The sequence below is a fragment of the Lepisma saccharinum genome, chromosome 5 (genome assembly GCF_977018435.1).
Source record: "Lepisma saccharinum chromosome 5, izLepSacc3.1, whole genome shotgun sequence".
NCBI classification, from domain to species: domain Eukaryota; kingdom Metazoa; phylum Arthropoda; class Insecta; order Zygentoma; family Lepismatidae; genus Lepisma; species Lepisma saccharinum.
The window spans coordinates 52,082,395-52,109,302 of NC_139233.1; the positions used below are offsets into that span (position 1 = coordinate 52,082,395).

A 26,908-nucleotide genomic window follows, 5' to 3' on the forward strand; every position below is an offset into this window, starting at 1 on the left:
GTAGCAGGGTTGCCAACTTAGGGAAAAAGTGAAAAATTGGACACATGGTGCCGAAGAAAAAAAATCATAACTGTTATTGCAGGTAAGCTAGAATCTTCATGTTAGGCTCATTTTAAAACTTAGGCTCATTTTAAAACTAAAGGATAGTCCTTTTAATAAAAAATAAACTTCTTTACCTTCTATCAAATTTTTATGTCAAGGTCATATCATGTGACCTTTGACCTTAAAAATTTTCAAAACTGTCCTTTTGAAATTTTTGAAACTAATACTTATGAAGCATTAAGATGTTGTCTATAAGTGACAGAATATCATCTTGGGGTGTCATTGGGAACAGGAGCTACTGAAATTTATAAACTTAACGAAAAGTGTTACTGTGCATTGACTGAGATACAAACACTGGGAACGATGCACATTGTTAAATTTTATAAACGTACACAATAATAATAACATTACGTATAGTGCAGATTAGTGGCATTTCCTATTCCTCATCTTCTCTTCTGAGGTCTTAGTGTCTGAAGCTGGGTCTTATATGTCCATCCAGTTTCAGTTTTTGGATCTACACTAGTCATGGATGGGCATTCTTCTTATGTCTGGATGTTAGGGATATACATATGATGGAGAAGGACCATGTGGATGAAGAAAACTGATAACCACCTCATAAGAACTTTCACAAACATCGACAACACATTCCAACCATCATGCATGACGAACACACGTCACAAAACCATGAACTTCATCCAAAGGGTGTGGTGTTTTTCACTTTTTATGTCTGTAGAAAACCTTTTCATAACAAGTTCTTTTGGTGTCACAGGTATTCCTGGATTCAAACTTCTCCCAGGTTTACTATTTGGTGATGACATTAATCCACATTCCCTCACTAGCTTTTTTGAAGTTCGTATCGTGATTTGTTGCACTTGGGAATTCATTCTTAATTCGTCCAATAATCCCATCATTAGGTAGTATAGTCAAGATTTGCACTTTAGCACTTCTTTCTGTAATTTTTCAAACTTTTCTTTCAACTGCTCCAATATTTTTCCATCAGTACTTTTGTTCTCTGCAACCTGTTCTTCTGCTGCTGGTATTTGGAATATTTTGTTTTGTACTGCTTCTGTAATCTTCTTTATTTTGCTTTTGCTATAACCTGTTGATTTCATTTTTTTCTGTTTGATGGGTGATTCTCCAACACTTTGTAAGCTTTCATTTAATGCCTGAAGAGAGAGAGAGAGATCCCTATTGAACTTCTCCATTTCATCACTACCATTATCACTTTCTCTTTGTTCTCTTAACCATCGTGTCTTCACCACTCAATCTGTTGCTGGTTCTGATTGGAAATTGTTTTCTACAAGCATCACATATGTATCCAATCTGCAGGTGTGGCAGCTTTTCTACCATCCGTGGGAGAACATTTCTTAATTGTTTTCTGCTACTGGTATGTCCTTCAATTTCAAAGGGGTTACAGCACTGTGTTGGTATATAATAGTTCTTATCCATTGTAATCTACTGCAAACAGATCCACACACACACACACTTACAAGACGAAATGTTAATAAGCACACTGGCACAGGACACCTCTCACTGCTTAAAAGACTGTAGCTGCACTGAGAATAAAAGTGACTGAGCATGTCTGAACTTGCTTCTTGGATACCTTCAGTGCAACAACAGTGCACCAGTGGACAGTAACTATCATAGCTTCTGTTTCCAATGCCATCTTAAGATGTTATTTCTGTCACTTATAGACAACATCTTAATGCACCATATGTATTAGTTTCAAAAATGTCAAAAAGACAGTTTTGAAAATTTTTAAGGTCAAAAGTCATATTATATGACCTTGACATAAAAATTTGATTGAAGGTAAAGAAGTTTATTTTTTATTAAAAGGACTATCATTTAGCTTTAAAATGAGCCCAACATGAAGATTCTAGCTCACCTGCAACAACAGTTATGATATTTTTCTTCAGCACCGTGTGTCAATTGTTTCACTTTTTCCCTAAGTTGGCAACCCTGCTACATGAAAAGTATGCATCACTGTTGGCTGTTATTGTGCAAATATTCTTTGCTCCTCAAATACTACTAAATCTGAGAGTTTCATGAAATTCGGAAATGGTGAGGTCAAAAATTCCATTTTTTTGAGTGATTTGGCATGGAATGACCTGGTTCTAGGTGCCAACAAAGATCAAACTGTGCCAGGTTTAGTTCCATTTTACTTGGGTTGCCATCACTGATTGAGGAAAGGCTCGATGCTTCCTCGCTGGATGCTTTAAAACAGCAACCTAACCCCCTTGCCCCTTTTCCACTCCTCACCCATCTGTTTGTAGTGCTACCAGCGAGGTTCCTCAGGGGACAACAAAGCGTGTGTGTCCATTGTCTTTGGGCTGTGGCTGGAGCGAGCGACAGCAGTCAACTCTTGACAATAGCTAACCTAGTCAATTGTACATACATTACTCCCATAATTTTAAAATGTGCATTATTATTAAACTCCTAGACAGTAGAGAACTGGAAGCAAGTGTAAATGAACTGTAGGAAGTTCCTCACTTCCTACATGGAGGAATCGCTCGTGCTTTGAAGTGGTTTTGTTAACAGCTCTCAACCATAATGACAATATACAATAAAAGGAATGTCTTAATAGATACTGGGAGGATTCACCGTGCTGCTGTGTGTGCTTGTGACTCTGGTATACCTATTGCAATGTTGGTTGCCAACTCCCACATGGCCAACCATGTCTTATTGTTTGTTCCGCATCAAAATTGAAATTCAACTGGAGAAGTCACCTCGTAAAATTTCTTACTTGCTGACAAGGCCTGGTTTTATCTCCATGGACGCATTACTGGTATTGGTACTTCCAAGAAACCACAGGAAATCTATTTTGAAAGGGTGTCAGGTGTGTGGCTAAATGCCATCAAGGGTCATAAAGAATCTACTTTAATATAGGTCAGTCTTAAAGATACGTTCTTTTAACGTAAATGCCTGCGTGACATTGTGTTGGTGGTTGTTGATATAGGATATGCATGTTTGTATTTCAACTTTGTGGACATGCTAGAGGTCCACGAACTAAACGAGTTGTGTGGCTACCATTGGGCTTGCAGTAGCCCAGGCGTATGCATCTTTGGTGTACTTGTGCAGAGACTTGTGCACACTGTGCATTGTGATCTGCCTGTCTGCACAATGTACCTCAATGCTTTCTGCCTCGCTCTTATCTCTCTCCCAGCATTGCCAGGGTACATGTACAGTAAATACACAATATGTGTGTATTATCTGTGCCTGTGTGTAATTCTGTTTATAATGGAATGGTATGTGAATTGTTGAAAAACACTATATTCTTTACAATTTTATGAGCAATATTATTTTTTTATTTTACACATCTAAATGTTTTACACGTAATTTGAAATCTTTGACTAAACCTGTATTTCTTACTTCTCCCTATCTTAAGAGTGGATGTCTTTCTTTCACTTTTAAATAACTGCCTCAGCATGCTTAAAGAAACAGGTGTTGACAGACAGAAACATGGTCAACTTGAACAGGACAGGTGATCAAAAACAACTTGAGATGAAACCGATGTGTAAACTTTGCACAGCTAAACTTCATAACATTTCAGCATCCCAGACTTCAAAACGAACCATTTATCTTACAAAAATGAATAACAACCAATAAATCTAATCCACTCCAGAAAATAAATTTCTTATTGCTATTCCTATTTTTGTTATTTTTACTGTGCTTTTCTACCTCTTAGATTATTTTAAATGGTGAAATAAATGGAGTGTACAGTCATGGAAAAAAGTTCTTCCCCATAAGGCTTTAATAGGAGCAAGTAATGCAGGAGGGTAGGCAACACATATTGCACCCTTCGATGATCGGGGGATTTTACCTGTCTTAACACCGAGAAATGTGTTCCACGCGAAGGTCAACATGACAGGAAAGCAAAGAGGGTCACGTGACTATTGGTTACGTGGAGTGTTGTGCTTCTCCACGTCCCCAGTTTTTGATCCACATTGCAGAAAAAGTAGAGCTGCATGCAATATATGAAAATAGGTTGTTTTCAACTACACGCTTAATTATGATTTTCCCAATTGTAAATCTATCAGACGTGTCTCCCGATTTAGTCGGGACAGTCTTTTACTTTGAATTCCTGTTTGTCATAGGCGTAACTTGACGGGAGCAGAAAGGGCATTTGTAACCCCCCCAAAAAAATCAGGTTTCTTAAAGCTGCTAAAACAGGAATTAAATACTATGATTTGACGCGTCCAAAAAAAGTATTATATTGAAAGATTTTTCCCAAATACGTAGATAGAAATTTAATACTTTGAAAGTGTCTCAGATTTGTTTATTGTCACAACTTAGTGTGGCACAGGTCTACTACAAAAGTGGAATTTCGTAACAGAAATATGAACCCACTCCTTTTATTTCGTAGCCGATTTCATCTTGAAACTGAAATTAAGAATATTAGTTAATAATGTCATTGGTAAACAATAAAAAAATGTGTTAGACCCAATTCTTTAATACCTTATCATAATCTTTATCGCAAGTTGAAATTTTGTTGTAAGTCCACTGTATGCAAAAAAAAAAAAAGGTAAAGTTCTCACCTGTGCTTGGCGCTACGCCATGAAGGCGTATAGGGGGTGTGGGGGTAACGCCCCACACTTTCTTGATTCGTTCGTGAGTGGGGGTGATGTGATCAGCATCACGCCGCCCCACACTTTCTTGATTCGTTCGTGAGTGGGGGTGATGTGATCAGCATCACGCCGCCCCACACTTTCTTGATTCGTTCGTGAGTGGGGGTGATGTGATCAGCATCACACTCCTGACCGCCTTTACCACCAGGGTTTCCCCCAGGTACCCATGTCATTCGACGCTGGGTGGGCGCTGGGGCCGCTTCCAACGTTAGAAAAGTTCCCGGGCTTGAACCGGCCGGGAATCGAACCCGGGACCTATAGCATGGTAGTCAGACGCGTTACCGACTGAGTCACCGGCACAGATAGACTAATCTGAAGTGCATACAGTTTAAAGTGGGATCCGAACCACTATGTGCGATCACCTGGTATCGTACCCCAGACCCCTTGATTACAAGGCCTTACCACTACGCCATCAGTGAGGCGCACACAATCTTTGTATTTTGACCTTTTTAAACCTATATGTATCATATAAGAGGTTGTTTAACGTTGCTATGCCTCTATGGATTATATTTAGCCAGTATTCGAGCACATAGCGTCAGGTTTCATAGAATATAAGCTTCTCTTCCATGTTTATGGTTTCCTGTCTGCAGTAGAAAAACTGGCAGGTTCCCATAGCTTTTCTTTCAATAGTCTTCCAATGGTTGCATATCATATCACTCAAATTTGATTCATTCGTTTCGAACACAATCCCCGATGGCGCAGTGGGATCGTGGGCGCCTTGTAATTAAGGGATCCCGGGTTCGATACTCGGTGGAGGAACATAGTGGTTCGGATCCCCCTTTAAATTATAGGTCCATTCACGATTAGCCTAACAGGACATAAAGTGGACTTAAGACACCAAATCAAGCAACTAACACAATCCCGTTATTGTCCAGATTATCGAATCCAGAACCTTCGTCGCGAATAACATAAGCAGGAAGACAACGTGAAATAACCGAACAGAAACAGAACCTAAAACCTACATCGGATAGATTGGATTAAGTCGACGATACAGCACGGGTTCTGAAATGAAAAAGAATACGAAAGTTGAAGGACCTCTATACGCACCCACTTTTCCTCCACTCAATGGGGAAGATATCCTTCTAGCTGAGAAGCCTTTACGTAGGAGTGCCCTGAGGGAACTTCAAGGCCACGACGATAAAGTGCAATGACGGGACCAAAACATACGACAGATAGCTGTGTTCCTCCTTATTTCGTACGCCATTGATAACTGGAACACGTGACCTCGTCTTTGGTAGAGCAGAAGCCTGCTTGCTTGCCACCAACCTTTAGTTCAGTGACCTTCGCCCGTAGTCAGCAAGAGTGAATGACTCACCATATACTTGTTGTCTGTGAGGCTACACAAGAATAGATATTTCGTTAGTGGCTGTAAGTATTGTTTCATCTGCAGTTATATCAGTTAACATTTCAATAGTTTCCTTCCTAATGGTTACGTTAGTGATAAACATGTAAATTAGTTCTCGAGAGTGAACGTTTTATCTATTTGAACGGGGGATTTTTATACAGCCTGCATGTATTATTTTTTCCTGAAACAAGAAGAAATTCGAAGACGCAAAAAGAGTTGTATAAGAGTAGTTAACAAAAGGAAAAAAGAAGAAGAAATCGAAAATGTAAATGCTGAAATAAATTATGGTAGAGATCGAGTGAATAACATTTTGTCATGGGGCCTCCTCGATGGCGTAGTGATAACGTCGCCGCCTTGTAATCAGTGGATCCCGGGTTTGATACACGGTGGATGCACATAGTGGTTAGTATCCCACTTTAAACTGAAGGTCGAGTCCAGATTAGCATATCTGTGCACCAAACCAAAACTAAGAAAGAAATTGTCACAGTGTAAGAAAATTTCATGTTCAACCACATACGAAACACAAGGGAATAATATATTGCAGTTTGGAGTTCACATCTGTAGCATCTAACCAGCACAATTATGAATCGCAACATATCGTATCAGATCCATTTTTATTATACATGTATGATAATATAAGAGAAGTAGAGGAAAGAGAAAACCAAGCGAAACACGGACGCCTTCTCCAGAATTTCAAATCTCGTTACATAAGGTTCTGGGTTGGAGTCCCGAACAGGCATGACTTTCTTGTTCTTGCCCTTTTATCTGCTTCATTTCATCATAATTCATCGTTATGGTTTACCTGCAGGGGAAGAATACTGGCAATAATTGCCAATACAAAGCCAATGACAAACAGAACAACTCGATTACGGAGGTGCCAAGAAGAAACGAGACTTGACAGTTTCTCCGTCTCTCGGTTTGTCGAATTGAAAATTGCTCTTCCGTTCTCGGTCTCGATTAGTTAAATATAGAAATCGAAAATGTATGTGAATGAATATACATGTATTTTATATATTCCGGTTTTGTAGGAGATTTCGTGAGAGATGAAATAAGTACTTTTCCATCGTATTTATTTTTATAATTTTTATTCCCTGTTCGATGATCGCGACGATAAGGACGAGTGACCATTACATGAAATTGATGACGAAATAGTCAAACACCCCCGACAAGGACGGTACTCAAACCCGGGAAATTTGGCGACGATATCGAATGTCAATCACTTAATGAGCTTGACCACCGAGCCTGCTTAATGTTGTTTCTGTCAGGTAATTCGTAATAATATCCCATTCACTATCATTTGCTTCATAATTTATCTTATTGTTGTGATTAACCTGAATTCAAAGAATTAGTTGAAAGGCAAAAATGCAAGATTGAATGTCTCTGATGTTACTTCGTGCCGAATAATATGACGTGGTATTATGATATGAATTTATTAATCATATAATATGCCTATTCATTCCATTGATTGATCCCAATTGAGCACACAAAATATGCTATAATGTCCACTCCATGGAGGAGTGGTTAGCACAGCGCGCTACGATGCCATGGGTCCCTGGTTAGAATCTCGACTTGGGCTTGGGTGTCCTTGGTAAGTGTCCCTTCATCAATTTCATCATAGCATCACTCATCTTCATCGTCGCTATTTGCCAAAAGTGAAAGAATAGCAAATCTAAATAACAAACATCCAATCAAATCGAACATCTCTACCGATTTAATTCTATACGGTACCGAATTCCCACTTTATTACTGCATCTTAAGTCATTTTACAGCATCTCAATTGTTTTCCCGATTCGAAAACATTTGGAATGTTGTTTTGTGCAGTTGATTGTGCATTGTTTCGTTGTTTGGATTGTTTAATTAACGTCGCATTAGTTAATTTTAGACCAATCGTGACAGGGGGAAGCAAGAGCACAAAGAAAACGAAAAAGACGAGGAAGAGACCACGGCTTTCTTTAAAGATAGCATCCCGTGAATACAACTCAAGTGACTGCAGAATATTATGAATAAAATTTATTTCGCTTTTTCCTTTTATTTCTGTTTCAGTTATTTTACTTCGCTTTTCTTCTACCACTCGCGGTACTCGTGTCGGTGAGGAAGAATTATAAACTCGTGAAATGGACGATGGTACAAAAAAATATATGCCTCTCCCACGGTTCGAAACTGTCAGTACAAAATATTGTCTTATTTTTAAAATTTACGGGCAAATATGGTTTGTCACGTAGCAATTTTCGCTTATCTCTTTCTCAAGGGGTTCCATTGCCTCTCTGATGTCGTAGTGGTAACGTCTTCGCCATGTAATGAAAGGCTTCCGAATTCAATACCAAATAGAGAGGCATTTGGTTCGGATCCCATTTTAATCTGTAGGTCCAGTGCATGAACTGGACTTAAACAATTAACGTGTGGCATGTGGTCTGTGATGAGAACCATCATTTCAGCGAACCTCTTGACAATGACTCTAATATCACTTGAAAGAATAGTATTTCTTTACGAGTAGGTCTTGTCAAGAAACCAGTTCCTGAAATTTTCTTCTGGAGGCATCGTAGCACCCAGCTGTTTGTTGTGGCTGGGGCACGAGTCATGTGACTCATGCTATCAAAGCTCAATCCTTCCCGAGAACTCAGAATCACCAGGCAAACTTAAGCGAATATTTTGTTATTTGGGTTGCATAAACAACAGGCTTTAAGACGTTACGAAATTCTACGTCCCGTGGCCCAGGTATTTTTTTCTAAGACTGTACACAATGATACATCCACTGAGCTGAGTCATTTTAACCCCTTAAGCGGGGAGCCCGAGTTGTGCTCGGGCATTTGAATTTGGCGGCTTTTTGTGCATTTCAGATCCAGTCAATGTTCCCGTAGCGGGGAATTATTTTTCATTAAATGGATATACAGTAGTACATACATAGATTCATTTCGTTTTGTACAGTTTGCTTGAATGTTTGTGTGTTTATTCACTTTTCTCTAATTTACAAGACATGTAATGTTATAATGTTGTCCAGAGCCATGTGCCCTCTATGACAGGGGCGGACTAGGTGCTCGCTGAACTGGGGTCTAAGATTCAACATACAATTTACTTTAAATTCTCTCCTTGACAATGTAGTGAGAAAGTTTACTTTAAATTATGTGTGCAGTAATTTCAATTCCCATTTAGGTTTAAGTTACACACACACTCTCACTCTCTCTCACTCTCACTCTCTCTCACTCTCTCTCTCCTTGACAATGTAGTGAAACAGTTTACTTTAAATTATGTGTGCAGTAGTTTCAATTCCCATTTAGGTTTGAGCTACACACACACACTCTAACTCTTTCACTCTCTGTATCACTCCCTCTCTCTCACTCTAACTCACTCTTTCTCTCTCTATCTCTCTCTCCTTCCTTGACAATGTAGTCAGTCAGTTTACTTTAAATTATGTGTGCGGTAGTTTCAGTTCCCACTCTCACTCTCTCTCCCCCTCACTCTCTCTCTCTCTCTCTCTCTCTCTCTCTCTCTCTCTCTCTCTCTCTCTCCTCTCCCCCCCCCCTTGACAATGTAGTGAGACAGAGAAATTAGCGGACACAAACCAGAAAAAACTTCAAATATTGTTCAACGTTTAGAATAATACCATGGAAAATACATTTTCATTTAGGAATATATGCATATATTTATTCTTTTAACTTATTATTTGACATATTGACATAACAAAACTTCCATTGAATATTGTTCAAAGTTTTCATATTACATATTGGAATATATGTATATATTTATTCCTTTGAGTTATTATTTTATAATAAACAAAACTTCCATTTAATATTGTTCAAAGTTTTCATATTACATATTGGAATATATGTATATATTTATTCCTTTGAGTTATTATTTTATAAATTGACACAACAGAAAGAATTGTTGGAATTTATGTACATAATTATTCCTTTTACTAATTATTTTGCAAATTGACAAAACAGAAATATCATCAAATATTATTCAATATTTTGAATAGTAGCATTGGATAACACAATCTCATCTTGGAATTTATGTATATATTTGTTTCATCATTTAGTTCATCATTTTCAAAAAATCCGAAAAAAATAATGGATCAGAAGGATTAGTAAAGTTTACCTTTATACCAGAGTCACCTGTGAAAGGAATCTGATCTTTGACAATGAGGCATAACGGTCCAAGGTTCATATTCTTCTTCTTGTTGACCTTCAACTTCTTCACTTCCACTCTCCTCTGATGAAATATCATAGTTCGTATCTCCTTCGGTAACGCTAATTTCATCACTTAATCGAACTTTTATCACAACTGGAATCATCAAGAAGTCGAATTTGGTCCGTGCTTTGCATTTGCTCAGCTATTCTCTCACATGAAAGAAACGCAAGCTATTCCCGATCAGTTAATAATACCGTGCTGCCATTTACAAAACTAGAAAAGTACAAAATCAAACTGCGCATCGAATTCCGCATAATGTACACAACAATAACCGAGAACAATTCGCGTTACCTGATCTGAAGTTGTTATAAACTTTCCTGCCCGAACCTAGCTCGGGCAACCCGCTTAACGTTACACATTGCAACCCCAAACACAGCTCGGGTAACCTGCTTGTAACTCAATTTATAAAATCGAAACACCCACTTAAGGGGTTAAATGATAAGTGGAGAAATAAATGGAGTGAACATAATGATACATCCACTGAGCTGCCTCTGTAGGTAAGGGTGTTGAGAGGTTCTTGCCAATGAATATTCTGGAGTGCTAACCTGGCATCTGCTCAGCATTTGATATTGTTGTTAGCCACATGTGACAGAAAAGCAACATAAAATAATATATATACAAATATCCCAAAAATCCCAGAAGTCTTGCCCTGATTACAAACTTTATTCATATCCGCTATATGCAATGTAGAGATGTGAAAGTGGTGCCAGAATGTTGGAAAGCTAACCAAGTTTTTTTATTCCAGGTTTCAGTAACGTGGCTGTAGTGTAGCAGTGTCAGTGCCCAGAAAACCGGAAATGTTCACAAATCAGGAAAAAGCTAAGTTCCCCCCCTGGTATCATTAGGCAACAAAGCCTGTACAATTTGCACTTTGTATGCACGAAACAAACGTTTGTGTAAGATAACTTTTTGGCTGATGTTTTGCATTGTCTATGGTTGATGGTTGGCCACTTCTCGGTAAGTCAGCAACAGATTCTGTGGTTTTGAACTTGTCATACCACGAACTTAATGCTCTCGACATCGAGCAGCATCTTTCCATGCGTTGTTTGAAACTTCCTCTGCACTGTTATTGGTGACCAGGTCTCGTGATACCAGAGGACACACTGATCTTTTTCGTGATTTGTGAACATTTCCGGTTCCCTGGGCACTGACACTGCTATACTACAGCCACGTTACTGAAACCTGGAACAAAAAAACTTGGTTAGCTTTCCAACATTTTGGCACCACTTTCACATCTCTACCTTGCATATAGCGGATATGAATAATAAAGTTTGTAATCATGGAAATACTTCTGGGACACCCGGTATAACAATGCATGTTTTATCAAGGATACGAACTTGGAACCTTTGCGTTTGTAGTGCATTGCACTAACCACCCTGCCAGAGAGCCAAGTGAATATATATTTACAAGACACAGGTGAACTTGGAATTATTGGGAATAGCATCTCCTCTTTACCTTCTAGCCTTGTAAGACTCCCTGTAAAAACAAGGAAGAAGAAGATATGTAATACAAAAATTGTTCTCCAGATTTGAATTATTTTAAAGCCTTACCTTTCTTCTAATTTTAGTATGGGAAATTACTTTCTTTGCTCCTAAATATTATGGCCTGTGTTAACAGCCATCCATTAACCATAGTATGGTTGAACATGTTTAATAGTGTTTGTTTTTTTCCAATTTGAGCATGGGTGTTTGTCTTCATATCAGCTTCCAGGTATTTCTTCTGTAAGTCTCTGGTAATGCTATTCCTCCCTCTCTGCCCTTCTTACAACGCTACTGTAACCTTGCTCGCATACTGTAAAGTTGCATGCTTGCATGCATTCTCTTTTCACAAATAAAACAAGTTGTCCAGGGTTGCATTAGCCAAATGCAGAGCTGTGAGCACAGTCAGCTGCATGGCTAATTATCCTCCCTATAAAAATTGTAATATATAAGTAGAGATACGAACTTTGCGTTTAATGATAATGCAAAAATGTTGAGGAAAGCAAGATTAAGTCTTTAAATATGTTTGGGCAGGTTGAGGAAGCATGTGTTTTAATTGTTATGAAGGTGTAAAGTAATTCAAATTTAGTAATTTTGTCAGAGTAACACCAAATTTTATCATTAACATGAAAATTACGGAAGCGTAAGTCTAAAGACCTTGAAAGGCAGGAATATGTAGAAAATTGCTGTATTGTAGGGATGGAACATTACTTGGTACTCCATTAGTATGGTGACATATACATGTGTTGGTTTATTGGTAAAATTACCAATAATTTTGTAGTTTCATTTGTACATTGCAATTGGAATTGTTTTAACCATAGTTTTTTTTAAAAGTGGAATGCTGAACAGGCTACCTAGTTGGAAGTCTATAGGTATTCATATCAGTATATTGGTTTATCAGTAAAATTACTGATAATTTTACCAGTGTGATATATAATCTGCAAATAGCATGCAGTTTAGTACTAAATTCTACCATTTTGTTATTTTAAGCATAGAGACATATAAATCTTATGCCTTGGTTTTATATATGAGGCAAATGTCTAAATAGGAGTTATTTTTCAAAGGCAAAACTATGCGTACATGCATTGATTAATAGAACATACATGTTCTAATTTTTTTATTGGATTTGTAGAATATCAGTTACCAGCATTGGTAAAGTTTATGTATATGAGCAAAAATTTCATAAGTTCATCCCTAAAACATATACTGATGATAACTAATGTTATTTGTGTTTCGTGGCAGGATCTCAAGAAATATGTGGATGATTTCAAGTTTCTGGAACCTGATTTTATAGTAGGATTTCAGAATAATCCTAGCAATGATACTAGGGAAGGAATATTAGCAAAGAAATGGCAGAAGGAAGCATTGAAAAGGTATGTGTTGTTTGCTTTATTTTAATAAAGAGGCTTGGTTAAATAATTCAGTTCTTTTGCATCTTATAATACTTTGTCGTGTTGTTCTATTTTATTTTAACCTGATGTGCGTTGTTTTTACAATGTTATAGTTTTAGAAATACACAAATCATAATCACTCTTTACTACCTGTTTCTTATGGAAAGTATTAATGTATATTTTGCTTTTAGATTTAATGCACAAGTTAGTAATTTACTTGTTGCCTCTGATGTGATTGAAGAGGGGATTGATGTACCAAAGTGCAATCTAGTCGTGAAATTTGATGTGCCCAAATCATACAGATCATATGTGCAATCAAAAGGACGAGCACGTGACGTTGATGGGAGATTCTACTTGTTTGTTAAAAAGTCTGAAGAAGTTGAATACAGGGAGAAATGTGATTCTTTCAACAGAATTGAGGACATTCTGAAAACTGTGAGTGTATTTTAATGACTTTGTAATTTTTGTATAAGTTAGCGAATTACCCAAACAGGAAATCTTGTTTTGTTGTGGACCCAGATTTTGACCAGGTTTAAGTTATTGCTGAATTGGTTTCAGCCCGACACACTTGCATTCCACCTTTTGCAAAGAGTATATACACTCAACTAGGTTTTATAACGTTCTGGGTATGAAGGTATAAATTAGAAATTTGTAACTATATCTGAATCCCCGATGAACACAATAACATAACTTTTCTTTCAGAGTACACCATAAATATCATCAACATGCATAAGGATAGAAACTGCATTCACCAAAGCCTCAAATAATTCTTATTTGATAGCCTTGTGTTCTACTATGTCTGCGTTAGTTCCAATCATTGGTAGAACTACACATGCTCTAACAGGACAAGTCCAGTGACAGGGTTGATGGCTGAAAGTGCAATGAATATGAGATGCTGGTTCTTTGAAAATCATTTTCTGCTGAAACAGTATTGAAGTTTCACAGATAGTAATGTTACAGGCAAAAAAAATCATAAAGTTCTTATTTGTTGTAACAACCAACACAAATCATGAGCACAACAAAGCAAGAGATAATGAACAAAACAACTGAATGCATAAAAAACTAAATACTGTGCATGTTTCTCTCTACCTCCCTTTTCCCACATAGATTCATTTTCTTGCGTTAGCATCTTTTTCAGTTGAACAGTAGCTTACCTTCCCTAACTTTTCCAATCTTGAGGTCCATTTTTTAAGCATTGTGATGGAATAAATAAAACACTAAAATACAACACACTAGCTAAATAGTTGTTTTAATTGCTTTTCCCTTCACATCCATACCGTATAACAGCAAGAATCAAACTGAAAAAATAAGAAACATTGACAACAATACTGTATTTAAATTGCAACCTTACTATATTTAAAATATTTTCAGACGACCCTAGTGTGGATGTACAGTGTTAGAAATGCCAAACAGGAGCAGGCATCCACTAACAAACTGAAATGGGCACAAACAATGGAAATAAAACAAGTATGGTTGTGTCCAGTTAAAAAAGACTCATTATGGTTAGTAACATGTATGACCTCCTCATGCATTGTGCAGTTCCCTGATACTTTGAGACATCCCTGTGATGAGGGCATTGATGGCATCCTGGGGAATAAGATCCCATTCCATCTGGGCAGTGTGAATGAGGTCCTGCAGAGTTTCTGGATGCTGTGGAAGACTACAAATGGCAGTTTTCAACTTCTTCCACACATGTTCAGTACAGTCATACTGCTGACATAGGGGGCAGTCTATGCGGTGAATATCAGCCATACGTTTAGTACCGGTGCTCCATGATGTGGGTGTGCATGACCATCCACCAACAGAAATCCGTCACCATGCTAGTTGCGAAATGATTGGACAAAGTGCTGAAGGACATCATCCACATACCGTGGGGCTGTTAACCTCCCTCATACAGGTATATAAGCGGTGTCCGACATCCATACATGATGCCCGTTGAAAACAAAGACTCCACTTTCGCCAAATGCATGGACTTCTTGCACATGCTGGTACTTCCCGCCATGTTATTTTCATCGCCAAACCAATTGTTGTCGTGTATCACGCTGCAGTGTTACCCAGGTTTCATCAAAAACATAACATGTCATTCTTGCAAACCCCACCCAATGGCGAGCCTGTAAGGGGACACATCGCACAGGCCTGTAGGACCTAAATCGTACACTATGCAGCTGATTGTGGACTGTTTCGGCCAAGACACGGATGCCAGATGCCTACACCAGGTCACTTCGTAATTCACGAGCAGTTGCCTTGGGTTGCCTATGCAGCATTATGTGGACATACTGGTCTTGACATGGTGTTGTCACTCTTGGGCGACCACCCCTCCATTGGTCATACACACTGTTCGTCTCCCGGAACCATTTCCACGTTTTGGAAACTGCTCCCATACGTAACCCTAACTAGGCACACTACCTCCGTCTGTGTATTTCATCCTTGCAGCAAAGCCATTATTCTCGTTCGATCAAACTGCGAAATCAACATTGTGAACTGTTGTTTGTCATCTGATGCTTGCACTGCTCTGTAGACACCTCTCTTTACCTATTGAGTCAATGGCATGGTTGCAAGAATGTGAGAAACCGATCACAGGCAGGCAGGTAGTGGCATCTTGGAATGCAACAACACAAGGTATCTGTCTGTGTGCTGGACGTTCTCATGCTTTTGCCGATGTGTGCTGGATGTTCTCATGCTTTTGCCGACATATGCTGCCGTGTCAATCACATATCTTGCCTAATATAACAGTATTCCAAACTTTTTGTGAGAAGTGTATAATATGATTAATTTTAGCATTTTTTTTTTATTGTTCCTGTGACGTGTCGTTCAGGTTTCTCGGAACTTTTTTCAAGCTTACACCAAGATAATCACACTATGTTACATATTGATGAATAGCCATGTAAGGTTGTGTATATGTTTATCTTGGTGTAAGCTTGAAAAAGTTCTGTGAAACCAGGACAAGACATCGCAAGAAAAGAAAAAGAAAACCATTAAAAATAATATATTATTTTGCAGTTACAAAAAGGGTTATGCAAACCTTTAAAGAAAAAATTCCCTGATTGGGATCCCATGTAGGCAAATGGTTAGTGCTCTTGCCTTGGGCGCAAGTGATCCCAGATTCAATTTTGATGGTGACCCACCATCATGACAACAATTGGGGAGCTGCTTTGAAAGAAGTAGCAGTCACCAATTTAGAAAGCCAGAAAAGGTACAAGACAAAGAATAAAATAAATAAATGTCTGATGAAGGGAGCATGTGTTCTTCCAAAATGTTACATCAAAAGTATATGCTTGTAAGAACTGTCACACAATACTTGTGAAAAATAAATGAAAAATTTTAACTTTGCATACTTTTCAGGGTAATTACACTGCAAAATACCCAAACTGTGGAAAAATAGTGTTGAATAGGTTCCAATCGATACTTGCCAATACCAATACAAGAGAACCAGTATTGGCCCAGCCCTAATATATCTTTTTTCTTAACTTTAGTTATTGGAGCTCAAAAACACTTTGTTTTGTAACATTTGATTGCATTCATGATGGATGTGGTAAACACGGTTTTAAGAATTACTTAACGTGAAATTTCATATTTCTGCATTGCACAGTGTAATGGTTATTTCCGATTAAATTGTGCAACATGGAAATACAAAATTTCACTTAAGTAATTTGATTGCATGTTTCCTTTACCAGACACAATTGTACTTATTGTTAAATCATTGAGAAGAAAAAATAATATATAAATCTATCCTGTAGACCATTTATGATTCCTTGTATGTATGGTCTAAAATTTTAGTACATTTTCTTTCTAAATTAGTTTCATTATCATCATTGTTATCTTATTGCAGTTTCTCATTGAACCAAATAATTTAGAAAACAATAATGGAAATCGCAGTCCAGAAGCAAAATTTAATATTCCACCATATGCACCATTTGGTGAAAGTGGACCACATGTCACAATGTTATCTGCAATAGCTCTGATCAATAGGTAAGTTTTTACTATATCTAGGCTTGCATGGTATCGCTGTATCTGTGTTGAGATTTGTATCATTGTTGGACAAGTATTGAAAAGACTGTATCGTACCAACATATCAAATCCACTTAAAGCTCTTTTTGGTCCTAACATCAGGCAAATGAAAAATGATATCGATACCCTCAGTGTGGATGCATCCCCCCCTCCTTCTTAACCCTCAAAGGATGGGCCGTGACACAGGTGTCACAGCAGGTATTTCCCTTAAGGACTGCTTGTGACACCGGTGTCGCAAGCAGCCTTAAAACACACTTTTGGCCTTAGAAGTATGACCTTCCGACATTCCTGGTGCCAAAAGCATGGGTGGGGGTGGTGGGAAGGAGAAGGGGAAGGCAGCAGGGAAAGAAAGTCAAAAGCCTGCATGGGGGTCCGATAAATTTCAAATTTCATGTAAAAAAATACTTTCCCTTTTTTTTAAAAATTCTAACTGATTACAGATATTTTTTCCCATTGGGATTATAGCCCAAAGTATACTGACAAAACAAGGTATCATTTTTACCTCAACATTTTTTTTCCCGGAGATATAAAATTTCATTTAAAAGCATTCAGAAATTTCCTGCTGAAAACATGCTCGGCGTTAGAGCATTTACATTTTTTTTTCTCCGAAAGTGTTAGCAATAAGTGCGTAAATTTTTCCACATCAATAGTAAACATAAGAGGCATTATGAAGGTACCTTTTGGAGATTGACATCCTGGCGTAGCCTGCGTAGGGGTCCGATGAATTTTCTGTTAAAAAATAGTTACTTTCCCCTTTTTGCTTCTTCTGATTATGTATTCCCCCCCCCCCATCAGGATTATAGCCCAAAGTATACTGAACAAAACGAGGTATCATTTGTACCTCTAACGTTCTTAGTCCCAGAAATATGAAATTTCGCTTAGAAGCATGTAGAACTGATACTCATGTTTATAAACAGGTCAGGAGTTGAGGTTTCGCCCAGGTAAAAGCGACCACATATCTGGCAGATAAAAATACATATTAAGCAACTTCATGGCAGAGTGGTTAACACAATACACTATGATGCCATTGATCTGGGATTTGAATCCCTGCCTGGGCATAGATGTTCTTTGTGAGTGTCCCTTCATGAATTCAACATATCATCACTCATCCTCATCTTCATGTTGACTATACAGCGAAAAGTGGCAGAAAAGCAAATTTAAATAAATCAAATCAGGTCATTATAAAAATAATGTTGATCAGGTTCAAGGAATGTCTAATGCCTCTTGTTATCTTCCCCCATTGTTTGGCTTCACTGCAGTACTATGTTTCTCCAGTGAACATGAAGTCAAGCAGCAAAATATATTTTGTCTGGTAAGTGTTTACAGTTTCTTTCCATTAATATGTATGTCTTATGAAAAAGTAATTGAAAAGGAACCAAAAGGATGTATAAATCAAAACTGAAGGAAACCATATCCACAGTTACGACATGAAATGAAAGTTTGAAAGGTTTGCAGCCTTTCCGTGTATTCACTTCAGAAACAAAGATGGCATTGGCATCATACTGCAGTGTAGCCAGACCAGGGAAGATAGTAGACAACAGGTGTTGGACAAAAATGTACTTTTTGCAATGTTTGTGTGTTTGCTGGATGGTGGGTGGGTAGGATACAATAATTACTCTGTTATCCTGCTGTGTGCCTTGAAATACCATGTTTAAGAGCAAATAGAGCTTGGCTGATTGCACTAGTACTACTAGAGATAAACTGATACCAGCCAATATCTGGAGTTTAACAATATTCTGAAAAGTATGCAGCTGTTGCCTGACATGTTCGTAGAGTCTGAATACTCTGTGAGAATTATCCAAAATAGAGAATTTTTATTAATCTACGTCAAAAATCATATGTGTGAATTTTGTAATTAAAACTAATTACTTTATCTCTTGGGATAAAGACCACGTCCGTTCTAGGTAGACTTCTTTATCTAGTGAGAGCTGACCTCACTTTCATCTTCTGGGATTAAAAAAAGTGAACCTTGATGCTCTCCAATATCCGAAGAAAATTATATTGCTAGCTCTTCAGTCTCTGAAGAGGAGAGTGGTGCTAGTTCTTGAAAACTATCAGTAACTGAGCTGGCTTTTATCCCAAGTAAATCACTTCATAATTTACCACTAGTAAAGCTTCAAGAAGTATTTTAGTTATTTTACTATTCTGATCAGTATGTAAGCAAATATTGGAACATCTTCAAGCAAAAACTTTGGTATATTGATATGTGATAATTGCAATGTAGTACATTTACGAGGTCTGACAATTATAAGTTTGCGAACTTATCCTAGAAAATATTCTACATACCTTATTGCTGAATAGCGCTATGGTCACCTTGAAAGTACTCCCCTTGGGAAGCTATGCACCTAATGCATGCTCCTACTCCACCCTTCGAAGAGATATTAGAACTCTTGTTTTTGGAATGGCTTTCAGAGCTGCTGTTCTATTAGCTTTAATGTCCTCAATGTCTTCAAAATTTCTTCCTTTCAAAACTTGTTTGATCTTCGGGTAAAGAAAGAAGTCATTGGGTAAAGGTCAGGTGAGTATGGTGGGTGGTCTACCCAAGTTATTTGTTTCCTGGTCAAAAACTCCCATACAGACAGTGCTGTGTGCGCAGGTGCATTGTTGTGATCCACGAGCCATGAGTTGTTCCGCTCGTTTGCGTCTCACATTTTCATGCAACCTTTGCAGCACTCCCAAATACATAGTACACTTGGTTAACGGTTTGTTCTGGTGGTACAAATTCATAGTGAACAATCCCTCAGATATCAAGAAAAGTTATCAACAACTTTTTTATTTTGATCGATGGAACTTTTTCGGTCTTGGAAAATCAGGTGACTTCCATTGGACACTTTGTCGCTTTCTTTCAGAGTCATACGCGAAGACCCAGGTTCCATCACCTGTGATTATTCGGCCCAAAACATTGTCTCTCCAACAGGTCTTTGCACAGGTCAACCCTCCTTTGCTTGTGTTCATCAGTGAGCTCCTTTGGGACCATTTTGGCACATACCAAGGTCTTCAGTTAAAAATTTTCCACACAGTTTTCCTGTCAATGTTCACTTGGTCTGCTATGGATCCCACGATCAGTTGCCGATTTGCACGCACAATTTGACGTCAGTTCAGCTCGTTACATGCACAAACAACAATGCATGCCACTCAGCATAAATCCGCCATTTGTCAACGCGAACACTGCTGTGAGACATTGAAATACGAAGGCTACAAAATTTTAGAGCTGCTTGTATAGTGCTGCCCTCAGCACTAAACTGTGGCAAGTTTGCAGACTTAATTGTCATACCTCGTATAACCATTCTGGTAATTTTAAAATTGCCACAACCACTATTTTTATTTATTTTTTTTTTTTTTTTTGTTTCGCAGGTACTGCTGTACTTTACCTCAGGATAAGTTTACTGAATTAGCACCACATTGGTGGTTGAGTGAACCAAATGATCAAAAGTGCATCAAAGCTTATCTTCAGTTGCCTATCAATGCCGGACTGAAAGACATTATTGAGGTATGTAGTGTATTGTCATAATTGACATCTCTTGTATTGTCTACATGATAAATAAGTCTTAGAATAATTAATGCTTTTTAATTTAGCTGCCTTCTATGGTCTAGGTGTTACATAACATACTATAGTGCTGTAGTTGGTAGGGTCTAATCATGAGTAACAGAGAGGTGAGCCTGCCCCGGCATCTATTTTGTGATTCCTGGAGATGAAGAAAATAAATTTAATATAACTAAAATACGTAGAAATAGTTTAAAAGAAAATCAGTAATCTCAATTATTTGAAGAATAGATCAGTCCAACAGCAGACAATGGAATAAAATTACTTGTAGGTTTGACTGTTTTAATACTGACTGCATGAGGTATGCTGAAAATATTGAGTAATTAACCCTACCTTGGTCAAGTGCTATTGCATAACATTATTGGTTAAGGTCAGTGGCGTAGCAACATATCGTAAGGCCCTAGGCAAGATTAGAATGTGAGGCCTCCATCCGTTCTTTACATTTGAAATCTCAATGTGAATCGATACAATGTCTTCAGTTGTTTAAGGAGAAACGCAGGCTCCAGAAGTCTGCAGTCTGCCACACTGAGTAAGTTTTGTTTTATAACCATTGATGCAAGTCTAAAAGACATCCCCAATATAATCGGACAGTCCATTCTTTCTAATCCCTGTCGCGACTGTTTTCAAATTCCAGTCTTGTTGCGAAAATGTTTCATTTCTTTTGGTTAACTCGCATTTAGACATCCTCTTCATTTTAATAATCATTGTTAATACGTATCATTTAATATTAATATATTATTTTCTAACCGTAGAATTATCATGGCTGTTCAATGGTACTGGCATAAGAATTTATTTAAAAAATGAAAACATTGTTAATTTATGGAACATAATACTTTTTGATTACTGAGAATTGAATGTAAACAATAAACACCAAGCTTTACGCCATGTAACAACCTTTGTCTGTAAGTGACTATTCTTTTGATGGGAAGCTGATGTTGACATCTGCTTAGTGGCATTTTTATTTCAACCCTTTATCATCACAACACTGAAAAACAGAGTGAATGAAAATACAATGGACAAATTACTCTTCCGTTAGGTGTACACTTAGCACTAGCTGCAATACTACCATAATATTGACAGTCACATCTAATACTCGAACAGCATTTCTCCAACCACTGTGACTGAGTGGTTAGCACAGTGTGCTACATCACCATGTGTCGCGGGTTTGAATCCTGGGATGGGCATTCTTTGTTCTTTTGTTTTTTAATTTAATAATATCTCTCATCCACATCTTCGCGATAAGCCAAAAATGTCTGAAAATCGACATAAATTAATCTAACTCAAGCATTTAAGATCTTCCTTTGTTCCACATTTTTTGATATCTCCCCCAACCCACACACACAAAATCCTGGGTATGGGCCTGCTGTAGGAAGGAATGAAACAACGCCAGCATCTAAATGCGTCATACTTTCTTTGTGGCTGTTGGAGGTGGTTTATTGTTCACTTGTTAAAATTGGGAGTGCAAGTTCAAGAGAAAGTAGAAAAGAGAAGATGGAGTGTTTTTATTTTATTTAAAGTTTCGGATACAGTACTGAAAGACAATTTTATACTGAAACTGTAGCAACAAGGAGAAATAAAAATAACAACAACAAAACAAGACAATACAAGATGGCAGACAAGAAAATATCAAAATTTACAGGCAGGTTATTATATAATTGGGAGAGAGAGCCTTGTAGTGGGAATGTGAAAGAGCTTTACGTTGCGGGTTGGCTGTGCGGGTACTCGTAGATAAATTCGGTTGAAAAGGAATTCTGTTTTAATTTTTCCGTTAATGATTTTATGCAAAAATTTCATGTCTGCTAGTTCGTGACGAGTATGTGATGACTGGATGTTCAAAATAGACATATCTGTTTTATGGAGGTGTCTAAGAGAAGGTATTCTATGGCAAGCAATGGCGAGGAAAAAGCTGAGGACAGAATCAAGCCTGGAAACATTAGTTCTAGAAGCCATAGTCCAGATGGAAGATCAGTATTCAAGAATGGGAGAGATAATGGATTTGCAAAATATGTTAATGGCTGATTGGTTTTGGATTTCAAGGAACCTACGAGGTTTGTTCAAAAAAAGACCGAACTTTTTCAAGAGCCTGCCAACGGTTGCAGATGGCGTGATCCGGCTACCGTGCACACCTAGCAGCATACCTTGGTAAGAGATCGCCTTTTACTGGGTTCTGATCTATGCATTAGTTGTCAAGTAGCAGCAAATTGAGTGAGGTCATGCACAAGTGGCTCGTCAGATTAGTGAGAAAGCAACAATGAAAGAGTTGGAGGAACAACGCGCATGTGTGAAATTTTGCGTAAAACTTGGGAAAACTTTTACGGAAACATTTCAAATGCTTAACCAAGCATACTGGGGTGACTGCATGAGCCGAACGAAGTTCTATGATTGGTTCAAGTGCTTTAAGGAGGGCAGGAGTTCGATTCCCGAAGATCCAAGGGCTGGACGACCTTCCATGTCAACAGACGACCAAAATGTTGAGATTGTTCGCACTGTGATTCGTGAAAATCATCGTTCAATTGTCTGTGAGGTTGCTGAAGAAGTTGGCATAAGTGTAGGATCCTGCCATAAAATCCTGACTGAAAAACTTGACATGCATCGCATCAGTGCAAAATTCGTTCCGCGTTTGTTGACAGGTGACAAGAAGCAGAATAGAGTTCAAGTCTGTCAGGAATTGCTTTCAAATGCAAATGAAAACTTTCTCAGGGATGAAAACTTTCTCAAGAACATAGTAACAGGAGATGAGACATGGGTTTACGGATACGATGTGGAAACTAAGAGGCAGTCTTTGCAATGGATTGGGAAAAGGCCTCCTCGACCAAAGAAAGCGTGGATGAGTCAGTCAAAAGTCAAGGTGATGATGGTTGTGTTTTTCGACTGGAAAGGCGTTGTGCACCATGTATTTGTACCACCTGGTCAGACTGTAAAGAAGAAAGTCCACCAGAAAATTCTAACACGATTGAGAGATGCTGTGCGTAGAACGAGGTCTGAAGTGTGGGGGAATCAGTCGGGGATTTTGCATCATGACAACGCTCCACCTCACACATTGCTCCTTGTCACAAGTTATCTGGTAAAAAATCGAACTTCTGTTGTGCCCCAGGACTTGGCCACTGCAGACTTTTTTCTCTTTTCCAAACTGAAAACCACTTTGAAAGGACAGCATTTCCAGACCATCGAGGAAATTCAGGAAAATGCGACGAGACTACTGCGTGCCATCAAATAAAGTGCGTTCCAAAATTTTAAGAAATGATGGCAACAGTGTATTGACAGTGGGAGGGAGTACTTTAAAGGGGATAGTGGTTGAAAGTGTGTATCATGAGCAATAAAGCAAGAACAGCAAAAGTTCATGCCAAGGAGACGCATGGCTCATTTAGAAATATATGTAATGTGGTAATTGAAGTTTAGCTTTTCGTTGATGATAGAAGGTCAGACACCTTTAAACGACATATTTATTCATTGAAAAGAACACCGCTTTTGGCATAGCTGCCACCAAACATGAGCACTTCACTGTACAAGACACAAAAAAGATATACAAAAGATTTTGTACTTACATATCAGCCGTTTCCACACTATATCAATCATACCTGGGGCCTTACACACGCTATTTTACTCTTTATCGCCACATCCCGACACATGGACAAATTTGTGGTACACCACACTAAAAAATTAATATTATGTGCTTCCTTGGTGTAACAAAGGCTTTGGGGGGGGGGTGATGAATGAGTTTTCCTGGCTTTTCTTGGATGGATGGCTAAGAACAACTTGGATATTCTTTGATATCCTATGGATGCTTCTATGGCGTCAGTTCTGCCGACCATGTGGTCTGGATTTCCACATGGGATGAGGGACACAAAACTCGCTATTTTGCTGAATTTTCACTGGGATCCTTAAATGCACTTGTGGACACAATATCCCACTTGGTCACACACACTTAGGCCTGTGTTTACTGTAACAGGACCTTAGATCCCTTTTCCCTTTATGTATCCTTTGTTGCTGGCACAGGTGGCCAACACTGGATTTTACCAGCAACTTCCAAGCTGTCCTGCTCTCAGGTGGTCTGTAATACAAGTGAGCTTGACTAGCAAGCTCAGAACACAATAGGCCATCTGAAAGTCTCCTCTGTGACGTCACAGCATTGACGGCTTCTCATTGGCCAGCTGGAGTCTTTTGAGATCTTTCCTTGTCTTTGGGGGAATTGCCACTTTCTCCCACCAGATGGCAGAGTTATCAATTGCTTAAAAAGCATAAACAAAAGTGTTTTTTCAGCTTTTCTGGCTTAGTTATGCCAGATAATTGCAAATGAGTTTACTTTTAATAAATTAGGCATTATTTTACGTATGGGTGAGTGTTATCTCTGATTTTCAGTAAAGAATAAAAGATTTAGTAAACATGTGATTTGGAGCACATGGATTTTGTTCTCCAAAATGGCTACTGTTAGCCTAACAATGGTTGGTTCTTTATAAATAAAGCATTTCTACCCCTCCCATGAGTGACAACTGGTTGGTAAACATGACCCATGATTCTAATTGGGGGTGGGGGGTATAAGTTTCTGGGAAAATAGCTCTCACAAGCTTTCCCTGATGCCAACCTAATGGCCCTTGTACTTAGGTTGGCCTGTGGTTATTTGTGTGTGGGCATGTATGCCCAATGCTGATTGGTCATACACAAGTATGTAAAAATCATACAAAAACACAAACAGCACTTATACACATTTCACTATGAAGCCAAGGGTGTTATGTTTGAATCATGGGTAAAGACATGGACATTTCAGTTTTTCTCATCAATTCACCATTCATTCTAATCGCAATTCAATTCACAGTTAACCCTGATTTTACCTTTAATTTTCTAGGTTTCAATACAACCAAATATTAGGAAATATTTGCTTGGTTCATTTACAATTCTTTAACCACAGCCCCCCCCCCCCACTCCTGTAGAATGTATATTAGAAAGAAAACAATGGTATCATTAACGTGATTTCTATTCAAGGGTGATGTTGTTTACTTGATGCCTACTTGATTAAGTTAAAGTTAGTGCCACTTTTTTGAAGAAGCACGATAAACTACAATCTCTCGCCGCTACCTACTGTTGTGATTTGGACAGTTTAGAGTTATGGCACACTATGAGGCAGAATTGATCTAAAATAAGGACCCTTCAGCAGCTGCTTGCAATGGTTGAAACATTCAAAATGCATTTTATGAACTTTATAAGCTTCGTGTTATTGAAATGTGCATATCCCCCTCAACAACTGCTTGCCCCAAATCAAGTGTTACCTTTCGAATTGGTAACACAGGGCTGCAAATTAAATTCAATTTAATGTTGTTTTTTGTTTAATATGTGAACTTTATTATTTGTGCCATGCTGATCACGAATATGAAATTCGTTTTTCTCTATCACGCAAGATTTTCTTACAAATCAAATTTCAAAATTTGGGCTTTGTCCAATATTGCATACTGTTTTATTATAATTTTTCTTTTCTTCAATCAGAATAAGTAGCTTATCACACTAAACGCATCAACAAGTTTATTTTAAAATGAATATAAACAGACACAAAATACCCATATAATATAGAAAATGACATATAGCAGTATATAATATACATACAAGAAAATCATTACACAATACATATTTTTCAGTTCTGTTTAGCACGCTTTCTTCTGTAAACTTTCCTAACTTTCTTGTGATTTTCTTCTGGCGTTTCTCTGTACAATGCCCAACAGTAGTCAGCCACCAATCATGCTAACACTCCAATGTCCTTCATACATTTTCTCCATATCCCTCATGTCCTGCAATCAGTTGAAAGACAAGGAAAATTTAACTTAGTCAGCAAACCGGACACATCACAACAAAACACGAGAGAATCTTGTTTCGAGATATAAGGCACAAACTCTTTTTCTCGGTGTCTGTACCAGGAAAATGTTGTTCCACAAGCCAGCAAGTTCTTTTTGTTAAGTCTGGAACCAAGATGCTCGGCTGATTCTTTAGATAAATTTAGGTCTCTAACTAAATCATTGAGTTTGCTTTGAGTGAACGGTATAGGGTCACGAGATCCGTGAGGGAGTCATAAATGTCATATTTCATTTCACTTCCTTCCACTGAATCACTTAGTGAACCAGGATCACTTACACACTCAAGACTTGACACAGTACAGGCAAGTCTGGACAGTGCAACACAGGTCTCATTGCAGAGGGAATATTGGGATACGCTATCCTCTTCTTGTTTCTAATATTTCGACTTACAATTTCACAGGAACAGAAGTAACAATCATTGCTGTGATCCTGAGGCTCTCTCCACAC

General features: G+C 38.1%; 1 protein-coding gene across 1 annotated transcript in view; it reads left to right on the forward strand.

Moving 5' to 3' along the window:
* The window catches only part of LOC145987818 (endoribonuclease Dicer-S-like), a 111,940-nt gene that overhangs the window by 25,122 nt on the left and 59,910 nt on the right, over positions 1-26,908 (forward strand). The window contains exons 8-11 of the mRNA XM_083122541.1: positions 12,921-13,051; positions 13,261-13,504; positions 16,899-17,038; positions 20,432-20,567. Coding sequence (XP_082978667.1) covers positions 12,921-13,051; positions 13,261-13,504; positions 16,899-17,038; positions 20,432-20,567 — 651 coding nt within the window. The remainder of the gene's footprint in view (positions 1-12,920; positions 13,052-13,260; positions 13,505-16,898; positions 17,039-20,431; positions 20,568-26,908) is intronic.